General features: G+C 40.7%; 1 protein-coding gene across 2 annotated transcripts in view; it reads right to left on the reverse strand.

Moving 5' to 3' along the window:
- Positions 1 to 1,515: 1,515 nt before the first annotated feature.
- The window catches only part of TMEM65 (transmembrane protein 65), a 29,982-nt gene continuing 12,331 nt past the window's right edge, over positions 1,516 to 19,166 (reverse strand). For both annotated transcript variants that reach the window (XM_054985431.1, XM_054985429.1), the window contains 6 exons: positions 8,635 to 8,679; positions 7,135 to 7,202; positions 6,792 to 6,846; positions 5,812 to 5,854; positions 3,623 to 3,728; positions 1,516 to 2,985 (listed from right to left, as the gene is read on the reverse strand). In XM_054985431.1, coding sequence (XP_054841406.1) covers positions 2,890 to 2,985; positions 3,623 to 3,728; positions 5,812 to 5,854; positions 6,792 to 6,846; positions 7,135 to 7,202; positions 8,635 to 8,679 — 413 coding nt within the window. In that variant the 3' untranslated portion in view covers positions 1,516 to 2,889. The remainder of the gene's footprint in view (positions 2,986 to 3,622; positions 3,729 to 5,811; positions 5,855 to 6,791; positions 6,847 to 7,134; positions 7,203 to 8,634; positions 8,680 to 19,166) is intronic.

The raw sequence follows: 19,166 nt of genomic DNA on the forward strand, positions 1-19,166 counted from the left end.
CCAGTTCAGACCCCATCAACTTGTATTTATATTTTGTGTCTAGTTTGACCTGAAAAATAAGCCGTTCTCAAATATTGTTAGTTGAGTTATATTCAACTACAAGGCATTCTAATGAAGTGATAGAGGATGGGCATCTTCCAGTTCAAATTACATCTTGGGTAGAAAATGTGTGTAAATTGTTGGCATGAGCAGAAACTAACAAAGCCAGTCTTGGGCTATGAGTTGAGAAACCCAGGTTCAAATCTCTACTCTGCCATGAAACTCACTAGGTTACCTTAGCCCAGTCATTCCCTCAATCTAGCCTGTCTCACAAGATGGTTGTTAGGATAAAAAGGAGGGGAGAAAATCATGTGTGCTACCCTGAACTCCTTGAATGAAGGGTGCGATAAAATTGTATTGAAGTAATTAAAACGTATCATTTTGTCACCAAGATACTTTGCACTTTTGGAGCTGTAGGATTAATGTAACGGAGGTTCACCCGTTTATTATACTTATAATAAATATTGAGATTCTCAGTCCAAAAATTTTAAAATCCCACCCTGCGGAAAAACAGATACTGCTATTGCTAGGCGCTCAATAGGCTTTCAAGTTTTTGACCAGGTGGTGTAGATGTGTGCGTAACAGCAGCTTGACGCTTAGGTCCTAGCAAACACTTCCCATCTCTGTGCTATGAAAATACTCATGTGCTGATTTCTACAGATGAAGAGCAAGCTAGCCCAGCTCTTCTGCTGGTCAACTGGCAACCCTGGGTACCAACAGCAGCTGTACCACTTGCTGGAGTCACAGGGAAAGAACCAAAATTCTGAATCTTAGTTCAGTTACAGCAAAATCAGAATTAACAGTCTAATAGCGATTGTACCCATTCAGAGGTCCCATCAATTTAAGTATGATTTGCTTTGTACATATTGCACCTTAAGTGTGGCAATGCAACATGCTCATGACAGATGCGGAAGAGGATCTGCTGACCACACATTCATAGCTACAAGCAAGCCATGGTTAAATAGTGTAATGACTATTTACACAGTGAAAAACCCAGGATGCCAAACTAAAAGTGTCATACAATATATGAAAAGGGGACTTTGGCTTACTGAAAGAGCTTTGCATGATGGTGGTCTCAGGTTCAATCCCATGCATTTCCGGTTAAAAGAATCAAGTAGAAGGTGATGTGGAAGCCCATGACCCAAGATCCTGAAGAGCTGCTATCTATCTGAGAAGACAATGCGGACCTTTATAGGCCAATTGTCTGACTCAGTGCAAGGCAGCTTCATGCGTTCATATAGTGAAAATACCTACCTTTTTATCACAGCTAGTTATTCAGTCTTGATTATGCAATTTGTTGGTGGTATGTTCAAAAAAGTGATTATTTCAATGCCATATTTGGGTATTCATTAACCATAGCACAGCAGAGATTAAGGTCCTCCACAAAAGTTCCACATAAATGCTACATTGGATATTTATTGAACACTGAATATGACTGTAAACCAATAAGGCAAGAAACCCTTCTGTCCTAACAAATGAGAAGTAGACAAGTTTATTTGTGCGAATTACATTCTGCAAATGAGATCCACTCATCCCAGATGTAGACAGATTTAGACAAAGACATCCAAGACAAACCCAGATTAGCATTTCCCCCCCAGTTAGTAATCAGAAAGTAGGACACCAATGCCATTATTTTGAGTTCCTAAAGCAGGAAACATCCAGAAGCAGGGAACTGAAACTTACTTCACTCCATCAATTCAAGACTTATATTATTCTAATCTCCAACTCTTATACCACATCTAAATCCAAGTCCCTAGCACATTATGCTGGACATTTTCTGCCTTCGCCTTCTCAGTGCACATAATCTTTTACACAATCACAGAATCTCTTCAGCAAACCAGAGGATGTCAGATTCCAACTCTGACTTGAGTTTAGATATAGAAAAAAATCCAGGCAATGCAAATGACTCTTTTCTTTGGAAGGACAGGGAAAGACGGCAGGAAAAATTCTTCAATGGTCACTAAGCATGATTTTCAAAAACCTTATTGTAAAAATAAATTGGGTGAGAGCACTCAAAGGAAACGTAAGTGAGCAAATTTTGCCCATGAGTTGCCAAAGAAGCAAGATGTTTTGCATAGCTTCCCAAATCCAACCACTGGGCAAACTCCAATTTCCCAACTGCCTTGCTTGTACATTACTAAAGGAGATCAAGACTGACAAGTCCCTGATCACTGCTGCCATTTTATTAACATTAGCAATACATTCTGAGCGATGGAATTTTGAGAGAGGCAACGCCTGAAACAGGGACTTATCAGTAAGAAGCTGAATAGTCTCTAAAGCTAGCTAACTGCTTCAGTAAATCATCTAAGCAAAAAGCTATTTCAAGCGATACTTTGTTCACAGATCTCATTTCGGGCACATACTGCACAGCCAGTGGCCCAGGAAAACTCAAAGAAGCAGGAAAGCTAAACCATAACATCCTGGAGCCAGCTCTCACCCCACTTCACTGAAAGTTTGGAATGGAGTGTCTGACAAGTAGCAAGGGCAACCTGTGTCATGCGTTTAAGATTGCTAAGTAAATATGCAAACCCCAAAACCATACAGTACATGAATGGCAGGCAATTAGTGTAGTAGTATCTGTAAAGGATTGCAGCAAAGAGGGAAAACGGTAAATGTCATTTGCCAGTGTAAGCAGAACACACATCAATGGTTTACGTCATAAAGAAAAAAACCCTTATAAAAAGATGTACTAAGACAAAGCCACAATAAGTTAGTGTTTCCATGATACGGCATGCGGTTTTGTTCCCCATTCTATACAACATTACTGTCCACTAAACCCTAAATATTTCGACAGCATAACTGTATAATTGAGGTACATTATTTTACATTTTTATAAGCATTGTAAAAAGGTTAATTTTTCTCTTCCAGTTTTTTTTCTTCATCTCCAAAGAAGAACAATGGAAACATTCCTAAAAGGCAGCCAATGGCCACTCCAATAGCCTTACCCTGAAAAAGAAAGAAAAAAGTGGTCATAGTTGAGTTCTCAATTACAGGTCAATGCAGATGCTGAAGATCTAGTAATGCGTATGTGTGAGAGATGCCTAGTTTCCCAGGTCCTTCAACATACAAGTCAACATGGAAGTAATTTACATTCTTGATAGCCTCTCTTCTAAAAAAATAGACACCGAACATTTCTACAATCATGGAGGTAGATATTCTTGGGAAACTAGAGACAGTATCTGAGAAAGAGTGCTCAGAAATCATCAATATAACTTTCCTTGCCTCAATACCAACTATGTTTTCCTTTCTGCTTCCTTGGAGCTGCCAAAGCTCCTTCCCGCCAAAATGTTGCAAACTATACAAATGTTCAAAGTTCTGCATTTGCAAGCTTTATTTTCTCTACAATTTGATTTGGGTGCAGCGACTCAAGTTTGTAACTTGTGGACAGACCCCACTAAGGCTATTATATCTGCTGAGCAAGCCGGATGGTAAATGGAGAGGTAAGCATGTAAGAGAGAGAACTTGTATTACCTTTGTTTCTTCCAGCAGATTGACAGGCTGGAAGTTTGCTACACCACACTACACTTCACTACTTGGCAGTCTGATGTACCATAGCAACAAGCAGCAGAAAGGACCCACTCACCAAGTGTGCACTGACACGCGTTTGCCACATGTCGGCTTGTTTGGGTGTTAATTCAGGAATGGAGAGGCCCAATCTGGAGGCAAGGGCTTCGACATAGCCTGCAAGGCTGAGAGAGAAAACACACAACTATTTTGAACACAAAAATCTGAACACCAATAAGCGGCTGCAGGCTCAAGGTTTTTTTAGTTGAGAAACAACAGAAAATAAATATGCTGCCTCCTGAAGTCTGCATTGCCTAGCCAGCATTATAGTAAGAATGAATAAATTTATTTGCGGTCAGAGACCATAACAATGGCAATACATCCTTATCAATCAATAAAATAATTAAATCCAGCGTAAAAATGTAAAGGACAAAAAATACATTTAGCATTTAAAATCTTATCTTAAAATGTATATAGTTCTCTGGGAGCCGCAGGAATTCTAATATTTAAAACACTGATGTTAAAATAGTTAAAATCGTAAAAAGAGCAGGACAGACTATGTATGGCTATCCTTTTTATTATGGAATTTAACCAAATAGAGACAGAATTTGGCTATTTGCCTGGAGATGGTTGGATTTTCATCAATTAGGAGTTTCTCCAGGCAGGCCTTATTTGCTTCTGCAATTGGTGTGTCTAAGAGTGGGGAAATAAACTTGTCCCTATAGACTTGATGGAAAGGACAACGAAAGAACATATGAATAAGTGATTCCACTTCACCAATGGAGCAACGGCAGCGTCTGTCCTCATATGGGATCTTTCTATATTTCCCTTCAACGGTCATCCTGAGTGAGATATCTGGCCATACCCGTACCCACTATAGTAAGCATGGAGTCAAAAAGCTATCCTGAATCCTACTATATAAGGAGTTGCTTGGTACAGTTTGCAGGTTTGCAAACTTTGATACTATGTTAAGCAGCAGAACCCTTTTTTAAAAACAGTAATAATTTAAGGATTTTAGCTCTACAATACTGAAGGGTTTTTTTTGTAATTGAGAGGTTCACCTTGACAGATTAGCCAACAATTGTATGATCCTGGCCACTGATGAACAAAAATGTGTGGAACGTCAGCACAGTAGATACCATTCTTCTGCATAACCTGTTTACCAATCAAGGTGAATGTCTGAGCCAATACTGTAACCTTTGCTCTGGAACTTCCTAGAGTGACTCCTTGGGCTAGCTCGTTGGCAAGGGCTCCAGCAAATCCACATGAGAAAATGGTCAATTCTAGATAAGAAATGGAGCAGCAGTGGTTTTCTTCTTGTTTATAGCACAGCAACAACCCATACACAGCTCAGCACAGACCGTAACATGAAAACGTTTTTATTCAGTGGTCGGCAATATGTGAATATTTATTAGAGAATTTGTATGCTGCCTTGGCAAAACCTGCTTGAGGTGGCTCTCAATTAAGGTGCATGCACAGAGAAGCAAGGCACTGCAGACCCTGCCTCTCCACATACATGCTGACAGGAGCAGCAGGCTTGCAAGGTGAAGCTATTCAGCTGCAGAGATTACTCTGTTACCTCTGATATCACTTGCTTGTAGCTCAGTGGGACTCTGCTGCAGCATGGGTTAAAGAAGGGGCCTGGCTCTGGAAAGGCTGAAGATCACTATTCTGTACTACTCTCTTTGGGAGTTGCTTATCTTGATACTCTTAACTGCGTAACAATGGAGTAATGTACTCCAAGGATGTGGTTTCGTCGAGCGCAGATCCGTGCCAACTTTGTATTCAAAGTCCCAGATCTAACAAGTTATTCTAGGCATGCCCAATGGAAACGTTATTATTTTTTTTTTTTAACTTGGAGCAGCAGACCCCTGTACCACATTACAAACTTCTGAGTTTCAAAAGGAGTCTTAACATGGAGGGTGGGAGGAAAAGCAGCTGTTAAATACAAAGGCAAAAATCCCACCGGTCATGTGAAACTAGCGGCATGATTTCTTTAAGATCCAGCCACATTTTTAATTTCTGCACTGCTGCTAATAACTCATCATCTCCCATTATTCTGCGTCCTATCAATATTTAACTTCTACCTGCTCCCACTTTGGTCGGAGGAAGACTGCATTTCTATATTCAAAACAGCATTGAGTACATAAGATGTTAAGTTTTGAATATCAGGCATTATTGTGACAATCTGAGCCCGCATGCAGGGAGAACATAATATAAATTCAATAAAATAAATATTAAGTACCTGTAAGAATCAATGCTACTTACCCCAATCCAGCTAGGTCTGAAACAAGATTTCCCAAGGCAGCAGCTAATAGAGAATGACAATTATATGAAAGACATGTTATTAACAATATATGCTTTTAGAAGTCTAAGTGTATAATACCCCCAAAATGTGCAAAACAAATGTTCAAGAAGACATTTCTGTGAAGGGATTAAAACTAGTAGAATGGAATAGTTTACATATAATGGAACAAATCTGTAGTTTACTGCAACGATAATTGTAGATATCGTCTTAGTTTTATTGCATTGTCTTCTACCCTTTTACTTTCTGCACTGTTTCCAGTACACCTTGCCTTAGGCAGTTTGCTTTATTTTTGAATTCTGCAATTCTAGTCCTATTGCATTGCTCATTGATTGTCTTATGATGTTTGCATCATTTTATATTCTGTAATCTACCCTGCATCTTAGCAAGAAAGACAAGTTATAGAGTAAAAAAATTAAAACTACAATTCTCCCTAGGACTAAAGTCTAAGAGCTACTATGTTGGAGCCTGGGTCAAAATCATTATCTAGCTACCAGTGTTATATTTATATTTCTATGTGTGTATTAATTATGTCGAGGAAACAGTTTTGATCCTTACATTAGGTAAAAATTTATTACTAGTTTGCCTTCAACTTTACAGTCAGCTAGATGAGCTCAAATAAACTGAAGAGAACTACTTAAATGACAGAACTTTTAATTCACATAATTAAAGGCATTATCAGAAATAAACATTTCCTTTTACCATCCAAATCACGTAGATTAAGAGGGAAATTTCTCCTTGACGCTTCTCATATGTTAAACCAGTGAGAGAAATCCAGACTGTTCCACGCATTAATTCAATCATCTGTAAAACTATGCTTGTATAACTTGAATATGGATAGGGGTCCCAGATTAATCCAAGATCACTTGTGTGCACTTCACATACCTTTAACGATGCCTGAAAAGACTGCATTTATATATGTACACACATACATGCTACTTGCCTGCCATAGTAGAGATTCCAAGGACAATTCCTATTGATAATTCTATCTGTGTGCCCTGAAAATAAAAGGAGAGCGCTTCAACAGGAAAGTTTCATTGTGTGCCTATAAACTGACTAAGTTACATGAGTTCTGCTTACATGGGGACTGCAGGTTCCCCTTTCCTCCCCTTGGAAGCCCATGCAGAGTACAGACTTCCTTTTTATCCCAAACAATAGTGTGCTAAGGTAGAAGTGACAACAAAACCGGCTTCACATCTACTTATTGTTTTTAGCGAGTTAAAAATGGAAAGCGACTATAACCTCAGACACCCCCCAAGTCTGATACCAAGAGTAATGTGACTTACCGCAGCAATCATGATTGCGTTATCCAAAAATCCAAACCCTACAAATGGTATTGCATTATGGAAAAACACTAGAAGAGAGAGAAAAGTATGTTTGAGAAATGCCTTCAAAACAAATGCAAGTCATCCAGTCTCTCCTACATATAGAATTGTTTTGAGACATCTACATCCAAAACAGCCCTTGGGAACCTGATCCCAGAAACTAACGGGGCTCAGGCAGTACCTGGGTAGGAATTATTTGGAGAAACAGCCATATGGCTGCGAGTTATGACCATTCCATAGGCCAGATTTCAGGGAGTTATCTTCGTATGATGCCATTTTGAAAGAAATAGATGGCCTCCACTGGCTGCCTGTGCATTTCCTGCTCCAGTTCACGGAGTTCATTTTAACTAATAAAGCACTATAAGGCAACAAAATACCTGAAGGCCTGCTTTGCGCTAACACAGTCCTCTCCAGGCACTGTATTCTCCCACCTATTCTTGCCCGCAAAGACAGGACTTTATCAGTGGTCACACTATCAACATAAATGTATTATGCCTGCTACATTTTAACAGGCATTTGTGGTTGCAGTGCCAGCCCTCTCGAATAGCTTCCTGAAGAAGGTCAGGAGAGTTCCTGTATTGGCCTGGAATGAGGAATCGTAAAGTTTTTCTATTTAAAAAAGGAATCAGATGGACTGATGTATTTTTCTACTGATGGCAGTGTTTCAGGGAATTATATACTTGCAAGATTATTTGCCTGTATTTGATTTTTTTATGACTAGGTTTTGATTATTTTGGGCAATGCTTTGTTAGCAAAACTATCAATGCCTTGAGCCATTCTGAATTCTGGGGAAATAACAGTAATGAGATAATAAAGAAGTCTGCAAATAAGGACTAGTTTGACCTTATTATGGCCTCTAGTCGTGTTCTGTGCAATCTACTTCATTGCCTTCATCTGAATACTAAGCTTTTTAATAAAAATTACCTATATTACCTAAATAACTTCAAGGAAAGAGTTTGATCATCTTAGTTTATTCTGATCATAGCTTGGGGAGGGAAAGAAGCCATTAAGTGAAGTCTTATGTCATCTGATGAAAGTGAATTCATGTGTCCCACTTAAGCTTGCCATCCCTCCACCCCCACTTGCCACCCCCGGCACCACTCACCTGGCCGGTGGAGCGGGGGAGGGGGGGAGAAACACTGGTCACACTGAAGCCTCCAAATGGTTGGTTTTTGGCTTCAATGCATTCCTTAGCTCTTCCTTTGTGCTGGAAAAAGATGTCATTTTCCAACACAAGGGAGGAACCGCCTAGTGCTCTGAAACCAGTTCAGCAGAACGAGGGAGAGCAGGAGGTAAGCACCCTGCTGCCCCTCCCCACCCTCGTCCCCTAGCAACCCTAGTCCCACTGTAGACAATATACTCAACTGAAAGTCTTTTACTGGTCTCCAGCAAAATGCTTTCACAGCAAAGGGTTAGAAGAGATCTCTACACATTTACTATTTTTAAAGTATAGGAATTTACCATGTTTAAGCTGCCCAGTGGATGGTGGCGCAACCTCCAACTTCTCTAGAAAAGTAAAAAAGATAATTAAAAACAAGATAACAAACATATTTGGATTTTTATTCCACTCTACAACAGCATAATTTAAAAGTGAACGGGCTGGATCCCAAACCAAATCTCTCTCTCTCTCTGCCCCTTCCTCCAGTAATCTTGAAATATCCTAGCAGCTAATGCTGGAAGCTGCAAGTCCTATGTTGACAAAAAGCTACATGCTCCAAAGGGCTGCAGTGAAGAGGGGGGAATGGGTAAAGATTGCCTCCATCTTCCTTTTCTGCCAACAGTGCTTTCATTGGCACAAGAAGCTCCCTTGGGTAGAAAAGCAAGGTTAGGGTATTTCACCAAGCTCCCCCTCCTCACTACAGCTCTCCAGGTAATGTGGCTTTTTGTCCATGCAGGTGACAGGACTTCCAGGATCAGCTTTTCAGAGATCTCAGGGGCTGCTGGAAGAAGGTGGGGTGAGAAGGACCTGCTTGCCTTTCCTTGGATCCAACCTGAAATGTAGACGGGCTCATGAAAAGTTTGAAGATCCACTGTTTCCTGTACAATTTAGCCATTTTCATACTGTGGTTTTGACACTAAATTTTCAAGCTGCTGCAAAAACACAACGTTACAGGGTGTTACTGAGCTGCATTATGATGCTTAAATCTAAATCTAGCATTATGACCCTTAAATCTAAGCCTGTTTCGATTATTCAGCTAAAGTATGAAAGTAGAACAATTTAGTGTTGATATACTAACGAAACGCCCTTTTACAAAAAGATTCTTTAGCCATTAGATTATGCTTGATAATTTGTGGCATTGCTGGATGAAGTACTCCAACTATATTGTACTGTGTTTCCCTCTCCTAAATAGAGGTAATAGCCAAGGAAATCTGGCTTCCTCACAATTAATTAATCTTGATTAATCTATCCTTTAATAACGCAGTAAGAAGAGATCTTCAAGATCCCACCATTTAGAGTGTCCCATGCCCTTAAACTCACTTGATTGTAGGAGGGTGTTTAAGAATGACTAAAAGGTGAGTTTCTCGCCCACTTAAGCACAATTAAAATGCATAGGAGATCTTAATATAGCCCATCCTTGGCTAAAAAGGTACAGTTGAGTGCACTGAGGAGCAATTAGGAGCAAAGCTGGAACTCTGAGGACTACTTATCACTAATACCACCATAAGGAAGTTGCGCTGCTTGCAGGAAGAAATCTGTAGACCTCTTAAAAATGCAGCCCCATTCCCTGTTATGCCTTAAAAAATTGCACAAATTTTTACTTAGATTTCTACAGTAACTAAGATTATAGGTTAATTCTACTTACCGAGGAGTAAAATTATATTAAGGGGGTAACCAGTAATTTATTGCTGCAGTTTGAATAAATACAGTATTAAGCCACAGAAAGAAAACTGCAGCCTGAGAGCACATTCCAGCAATTATCCAAAAGCAAAAATTGGCTCCCAACACTAAGTTGGAAATGCAGCTTCAGCTCAACATGTTTATTAGCTCTTCAAGAACTGTTAGACTGGTAAACAATTTTAAGTATTTTTTATAAAGCGTGGTATTTTGTTGAGGTATATAAACACGTTAGGACATGATCTGTACACACAGTATACTTGGTGCAGTGAAATGCTGAGTGTTTGGCTTGACCATGAAGTCCTGGCTTCAGATCCACAGCAAACCATAAAGCTCACAGGATAAACTTGGGTCAGCTGGTGCTACGGTTATCGGCCTCCAGGTGGTGGTTGGAGCTCTCCTGGAACTGCAACTGATCTCCAGGCAACAGAGATTAGTTCCCCTGGAAAAAGTGGCTGCTTTTGGGGGGGGGGGTGATCTCTATAGCATTATGCCTTGGCTAAGGTCCGTCCCTCCCCAACCCTGCCCTCGCCAGGCACCCAACCTGCTTCAGAGTCACAGGGTTTGTTGGAAGGATCCCATGCATGCCAAGCTCTAAGGAAGGGGACAAGAGACACATGTGGCAAAACACACAGTTAAAAACAACAAGTTTCAGTTTTCTAATCTAAAACTACAAAGTAGAAATCATGATGGGGTTGTCTATTTTAAAATAACAGAAAGACAACCCACTAAAACAGTCTACATATACAGACTGAAAGATAAGCTTACCTCAGGTTAATTTCTGTGCCTCAGATCCATCAGTTCAGAACAGAGTATATAGAGTAGTAGTTTCTCTGCCACCTGCCTGTCAAGGCAAAGCCAGCAAATCATTTGCCAAGATACTATCAGGACAGCGAGTGCTTAGACACACTATATGACCAAACATATCCCTGGTTCTGTTAAAAAACAACCTTTATTCAAGAGCCCTTTAAAAATAGAACTACAGGGCCAAAGATGTCTCTGGAATGGTGGATAAGATGCACAGAAACACAACCAAGTTAATGTTCACCTTAATTAGGTAACGGTGATATTCCAAATAGATCAGAAAACTGTCCACGAAGTAAAACTTCAGCTTGTCTCACAAAAATATTCAAGTTTACTTGAAGCACAAATATGTCTGTAATTTAAGCAAAGACAGTCTGCATTTTGCATCTGTGTTGAGTAAATATTGGACTTAAGCAGTTCAGAGTGACAAACTCCAGAAAAAAAAATTGCTTTGTGTTGTACATCATGCAAGGGTATCCATTTCCACACTAGCTAAATCCTGGAAACATGCCTGAGGCACCATTACATAAATAATTTGGATGGAATGTACTGACAGCCGTGTTAGGATATTTCCCATGACATACTAACCCTACAGCAACTTTACTCACTTTTAAGCTCAGGAATTACTGAAATGTTGGAAACAAACTGAGTGAACCTAAAGTTTTATGCAAAAGTAGAACCCTATGGTAATTCATTTATAAACTCTGTAGGCCAATCAAAAGACCCAACGCCAGGATTCGGTTTCGTTTTCTCAGCCATGTCGGACGCTCCTCTCCGCGGGTCCGGGAGGAAGCGCCCGAGCCCCCTGACCGGGCGGCTGATCTGCAAGGATTAGCCCCCAGGACTCCCAGTTAGGGAGGCAGGGTCCGGGACGCTGCGGGAAGAACCCCCCGAAATCTATGCGGGGGTGGGGGGAATTGCCCGTTTGTCCCTATGGAGGCCGGCAGAGGTGCGCGGCGCCTTGAGTGCCGCCGGGCAACGAGAAACGGCAAATAAAAGAAACAGGCGGAAGCCTGCAAACAAGCGAATCCCTTCTGTTCTACAAGCGTTTGTGAAGGAGCGGTGGATCTGAAGAAGACTCGCTCTTCCCCTTCGGTGAGTTTCAGAATTTGGCTGGCGCCCCCCCCCTAAAATGGCTGCAAAGAAGCAAAGTCCCACTCTGGGTAAGTCAATCTCGGCTACCTTGCAGAAGGGAGAGTCGCTCGAAGAATTGGTGCGCAGGGCGGTGGTGGAAGCCATAAAACCCTTTGTTGACAAGCTGAACGAAACTGATCAAAGGGTGGGCTTAATTGAAAGCGAAGTGAAAACCATTAAGGAAGCAGCGGGGGGGGGGGCAGAGAAGTCTGCTCTGGAAAGTGTGTCACTTGTGAAGGCTACGAAAAAAGAGCTGAAGTTGGTGGAGAACCAGCTGATCGGGCTACAGGTGGAACGAACGCAGACAATTTTGCGCCTCCAAAACGTGAAAGAGGAGGAAAATGAGGATCTGTGGGGTTTGGTCTCGGAACTACTGGCGACACCCGCGAGGACAACTAAAGAAGAGGTCGGAAGCGCCATTTTGGAGGTCCGTCGGGCTTCTTCAAAATATGCAATAAAGCGACAGCTGCCTCGCGAGATCATCATTGACTTTTCATTTAAAAAGATTCGGGACACTATCCTATATAACTCATACAATGCGGATTTGGACTTTATGGGCAATAAAGTCAAGATTTTGAAGGACGTTCCATTTCTAGTCCGGAAAAGACGTTTTAAGTACAAAAAGTTCGTAGCTCTTCTGAGGGACCGTGGAATAAAGTACAAATGGTTACTTCCGGAAGGAATATGGTTTGGACATAAAGATCAAGCCTATAAGATATTATCAGAAGATCAACTAAGGGATTTTGAGGAGAAAAACCCGGAATTCCAGTGCACCAAGCAGGAAGAAAGGGAAAAGTCTGAAGGGGGGGGGAGGAGACGAGCACCGCAGTTGCGGCTGCCCAGAGAGAATTGCGTCCGGGACCCAGAAGGGGGAGGAAAGTTTAATTAGAATTTGGAATGTGTATTCTGTATGATTAACCACTCCATCATTATCTTATTGAGCTTTTTTTTTATTATGGCAGTATGAAGGGAAAACATTGAAGTGTAGTGTTGATTGTAGGTTATCCTCCCTTTTTTTTCCTATTCTCCCCGCCCCTTTCCCTTTTCTCCATCTTTTCCCGTCCCTTGTGATAGTCGTGTGTAGTGTTTTGTATACTGAAAAATAAATTTTTTTTTTTTAAAAAAAAGACCCAACGCCAGTACTGTGCAGGCACTCCCTAGTGCTGCTCTGGAAAGATAAGCCAAATTCACACGAGCTACGTAAAAGCACCCTTCTCATACTCGTGGTGTGGGCATGCAAAAAAACCCCAGAAAGGCCATTTTAAATGCACTTATACTGCATTTCTAAGCCAAGTCATGTCATGCAGGAAGACTGGTTTCCCATCACATTTCAACTCTAGTGCTGCAGTGTTCACTTAACTTCTGTCTTTAACTATTGTTAACATGGTGCTACATACAAATTCCTTCACGAGTGTTGCATGCTTTTTATGTACTCCACCACCTAAAAAAATCTTAAGGGACTCAGTGACTAAACTGGAAAAACAGATTTTTCAATATGAAGAAAATTAACTGGCAGTCATTTTTTTTAAAAGTTCACAAATCCATTTTGCCAGCTAGGAAAACATTCAGTTTTATGTCTGTATATCTCGCTGGGTATCAAGACAAGGAGAGCCTAGCCCTTTGCTATCCTCCGCTCCAGCTTTAAAATGTTTTCGCGAGATGGTTCTGGAATGCCCAACTGATACAGTTGATTTCTTTTTGGAGTCTTCTCTTGGATAATATACTCCATGTTGACCACATTTTATGGCCTAGAACAAGTCTTTGGATACTGAGATTGCTTTTGAGTATCAAGTGCTTTTATTTTCTAATAAACTTATCTACAGATTGGGCCCTATCACTGTTCTGCAAAAAGCAGAGCCTTGCTAACTCTGCCATTAGTGCAATAGCACTGTGGGATCCAAAGCTATGACATTAATATATCTATGGATCTGAACCTACTGGCATTTAAACATTCTGCTGTGCTATATATTACAGGTAAACAGATATTTTTGTTTTAATGAGAAACTGGGGTCACTTCTAGTATTTAGAGGGAAGAAATATTGTTTAGGCACTTTTAATTACATTGTTCAGTGCATATATTTAGGGATGTGAAAACCCAAAGGGGAAAAAAAAGATTTGGTTAAAAAAAAAGTCTGTTCTATCTTTTAATCTCACTTTACTACATATATTATACTGTTTTAGTGTCCTGTTTTCTAACTTCGTGGTGCAGTTTTATTACATTGTTTTTAATTGTGTAATTTATTTGGGATTGAAACATCCACTTGGGATTGGAACAGAATAGTTATTTGTGGATCGGGGAACCAGCTGGAGCATAAATGTGTAAGAACAGCAAAAACCCTTAAATGGTTCTAGTTTCCAACATATGCTATATATAAATTCCAGCAAAATAAGCTTCAAATAATGGGTCAGAAATATGCAAGACCGGTTGTTCAAGACTCTTGACTTTGGCATTATCAGTAAACAATTTTTAAACAAATGAAAATTAAATTTCCCCTGAAGCCTTTGGCTTAACATTAAGTTTCCAACTGATCCAAACGGACTTTTATATTCACTCGTCCCATAATACCATTGCCCTCCCCTTCTCCTCATTACATAACCTCATACATTCACAGATTTTTAAATCATGACATACTTGGAGATATGAGCTTTGAGGTGTTATTTTGAGTGGCACGGACACTGATAGCGCTACGTAAACAGCAGAAGGTAAGCTGGGTGGGTGGAGCAGCACTGCATCTAACGAGAAATCACCAACCCTGCATTTCAATTCGAAACAAGACACTGAAAGCAAAGACTATGTATACGGATTTTAACATGGAGGACACGATTATGGCTGTTGCCACACAGCGACAACTCCCCTGTTATGGACGCACCACTGCAGCAAATGCAACAGCAGTGGAACTTCCACATGGAGCTATTCTCCATTTTCCTTCCCGCCCCCTCAGGACCCCCATTCCCTTCCTCCACACTACTGGAAGGCTCCTTGTCCTGCTTTCCTGGCCTTCTCCCTCCCTAGATGCTGCTTGTGGTAAGGAGCGAAGAGGGTCTCTTGCCTACTGTGACAAGCCACTGTGTTTCTGCCTTATCTTCCATTTGACTGATCCAGTCATATACCCACAGTTTAATTGCATATGAAAAGCCTGCTGCTGCCAGTCAGAGTGCCAAGCCCTTTCTTCTAAAACTAATCTGGGCATCCTTCAGTCTGTGGCACTCTGAGTGCTCTGGCAAGTCGTCTCTACCATGCACTAAGATGCCTCCCTGATACTTCAAGCGTGGGAAAATATAAAGCACTTCCTCAGCCAGGCGCACTCTCCACAGGCTCTGCCCTTCCCTATACATCACCGAGGTGCCTTCTGTAATGTGGGAGGATGTAAAAGCAGCAGAAAAGAAACTACCTGGCATGGAGAGGGGATGTACACCCCACTCAAAGTGGGGGAAAAGTGAAGCCAACAAAGGAAAACCTGGAGACAAAGACAACCAAAAGTGGAAGCAGAGCAAGGCTTGTGCCAAATTAGGAAGCTTGGCAGAGCACAGCTCCCTGCCAGTCCTGCTCCCACTCCTGATCCAGGTAGAGAACTGAGGGGGGGGGGGGTCCTTTCCATTAGGAGAAGAGCTGAAGAATTGGTCTCCATTCAGATCCCGATGGGATGGATCACTCTGACACCAACATTAAACCTGGATGCAGTGTTTACTATTTTTATTGTTCAAAACAGAAGCAGCCAGCTATTCATATATAGGCCACTCTGTATCTTCCTTTGACTTTTATCTAAATTTTGGGGTTTATGACAGGACACACTGATTGCCATAGCACCACCATAAGGAATTATTGTTTTGCTGAACAGAATACAAAATTCTTAGGTAAAATAAATAGCTTTGAGTACTTCAGAGATTCTTATTCTTGGAATATCACGTGAAAACCAGTATTAGGACTCCATAGAGACTGCTACAACAATTAAGACAATCAGTGTCTCCAATTAGCTAAAGTTCAGTTCTAAAAATCTGCATGAAACAATGGCAAACAGGTTAAAACCGTTACATGTGAGTGTTACTCATGTTAAATTTCAAGTGGCAAAATTATTGAACAGAAAAATATTCATTGTAAAATACTCAAATGCCTTGTCCTTAAAGGTTGTTGTTCTAACAGCATTTTTATAAGGTCTCCTGTTTCTAAAAAGTGAACTGGAAAAAGCAATACAAAACAAATATTTCTATAGTAAACTGCTACTCTTAGTTGGTCAAGTGGTTCCAAACTTCCTTTTGAGGCTTGACCAAAAAGTCAAAGAGTCATAATGTATTTCATTAATTTAAACCATTTTAATGCAACCTTTTCAACTAATTCAGGGTTTCCAAGGTGGCAAACAGTCAAAAACATTAAAACAGCTTTCAATACACATGCATGTACATATACATTTATAACAAAACACATAAATGGAATGGTGAAAGGGAACAGTGAAGGAATGCCAAACAAATAAAAAATCTTCATCCACTGGTAGAAGACAAGAACAGCTCAAATGAAGATCCAAGTAGGTTGCCTCATGACGGCCTCTGGTTCCATTATGGTCCAGAGGGACCAGAATTCTGCTATTTTCTGGACAGAGTAATCACTTTGACATCCCCCATAGGAAATTACTCCACTGCATCCCATACAGTGGAGAAATTTTTAGGGGTGTGGGGCTCAGAATGCCACCAGAAAAGCTAAAAGTCAGCATTCCAACATGCATACACCCAACTTCTCACCATGTCCTGGAGCAGGGTTAGTGCAAAAAGTTGTGGAGTTGACAGAAAGCTGCTTTGCCCGCACCTCCCTCACCCAGCCTCATGTGGGGGGCTAATGGGCCACATGCACACTACTGGCTGCATATTGTGCACCCATAATATTAATATAGATATAGATTTGAGTTCTGGCTGTTCATGGCCTTGGTCCATCATACCTACAGGACCGCCTCCCTATGCTCCTCCATGGCAGCTTCGCTCTTCTGAATAGGGTCTCCTGCAGGTGCCACCCTGCACATGGGTGAAGTCGACAGCAGCCCATACACAGGCTTTCTCTGAGGCGGCCCCCATTCTGGGGAGTGGTCTGCCTGAGGAAGTCAGGAGAGCCCCCATTCCCCTGGCTTTCCACAAACAATGCAAAACTGAATTATTCAAAAAGGCTTTTTACTCAGATAGGACAGCTGTATTGTAGAGAGGGGATCTCAGATGATCCACTAATGAGTTAGGAACCATAGACCTCACCATTATGTTACATTGGATTCCGACTAATGCTATGTCTTTGTGAACCTGTATCTATTTACCCTATGGCATTGTTTATGGAAATGTTCCTGATACTGACTGTACTAATATTTATTTATTTATTTCAGCTTATATTCTTGCTCTTCCCGCAAACAGGCTCAGGGCAGCTTCCAACAAGAATATACAATTAAAACATACAATCTGTGTAATTTGCCTTGAGTCTCAGTGAGTAAAGCATACTATAAATGACATAAATAAATAAATCATTGGGCCAACCTGGCTACTTAGATCTTCTCTTCTATAACTCCCAGTCGCAATTTGGAAGTTGTTCCTGGTTTGCATTGTTTTATGTGTTGGGGTTCACTGGGTGTCTCCTTTTACCCTCTGGAAAGCTCTAGCTGAAAATGGCTAATAACCAGTCTATCAAATTAATGCCCCTCTGCTCAAATTACTCTGTTATTGGTTGCCCTAACTGTCTTATTGGCTCTATGGCTAATAATCTGACCAAAAAGAGAAAAGTTATCTCACAGCCCATTTTATATTTAAGGAATACACTGACCAAGATACAAAAAGAAAATAAAGTTAAAATTGAAACTGCATTCAATACTTATAGAGCTTAAAGCTTTCTCTATATGAAGGAAGGCTACGCTTGATTCATGGGCCCACCTTCCAAGCAAGGCTGCTGGATCTACCAGTTGAACTATCATATTAATCTATTTTAAATTATCTTGAATATACCAGGGACTGGTATCTCTCTATCATACATGTCCATTCCTTCCTTGATGAATTTCTTGTTCGATGATAATTTTAACTGGATATGAGCAGCATTCTCTTCTCCCCACCTAAGCCCTCAGCCATAAGACTCCAGTGATAGAAATGGAGAGGGGCAAAGTGCTCCACCCTCCTATTCTGCAACACCGACAGTGCTAGATTTGGAGAGGTGAATACGGAGCACTTAACAGATGCAATGAGCTGCTCTATCCAGACACAGCTAAGAGGAAGCCAAGAGATCTAACCTGGCAGGTTCCCATATATAAATGAGAAAGGGAAGCCATTCCAGTGGATGAGCCGAGAGACGTACCCTACAATCTTCTTGTTGAAGGAACCTAGAACACAACGCAGCTAAAATGCTGCAGTGGTTTTTTTTTATTCACCATGTATGAACCACTGTAACTTAGCCTCTGCTATAGTAGTAACTACCAGCATTGTTCGAACAGTGTTCTAGTACTGGACAACAACCCAACTTTGCAAAAACTATCTTGAAATTAAGTTGTACAAGGACAATAGGATCAAACTATAACTATTTTTATCAGCAGCATAGAAGAATGCATTTCTGATCCTCGTAAATCTATAACACTGCCATCATGTTTTCACTATAAAATCTTGATGAGAATAAAGGTGCCCTCATTTCTAACAAGTGCATGACAGGGCAAGGAGCCCTTTTGAGATCTGAAGAAAAAATGTCATAATCAAAAGAAAAACCTCTTTAACCAGTGCTTATGGGCAGTTAAGACACCAAAGTAACTTAGCTTCCCAATTCAAATTCTGTTCATTGCCTCAGAAAACTCACAAGTAGTTAAATACTGTCAATCTGTGTATCTTAGTTTGTGAAGCATGCAACTCCCGAATTTGATCCATTTGAGGTCTTTAATTATTATTATTTATGTAATTTATATTCTGCAGCTGATAGCGGTTAGCAACGTATGAATTTCCCATTAATAGAAGACACATTTCATATAAAGCTGCACATTGGAGGCTGTTCTTTAATTTCAAAAGTGACAGTAATGAAGCAGTAAAAAACGTAAGCGTCTCTCTGCTATCTTACCCAAAAATACTGCATTAGAGTTTGGATCAAATACCCATGCATTTCAAAATTGTGCATACAAGGCTGCTGCTTTTGAACAGACTAGAAAAAGGTTACCTTGAAGTAAGAAACTTGGTAACAAACAATATAAGCACCAAAATCAGTGATGGATGCTGCAGTCATATA

Source organism: Eublepharis macularius, chromosome 7 (assembly GCF_028583425.1).
Source record: "Eublepharis macularius isolate TG4126 chromosome 7, MPM_Emac_v1.0, whole genome shotgun sequence".
Classification (NCBI taxonomy): Eukaryota; Metazoa; Chordata; class Lepidosauria; order Squamata; family Eublepharidae; genus Eublepharis; species Eublepharis macularius.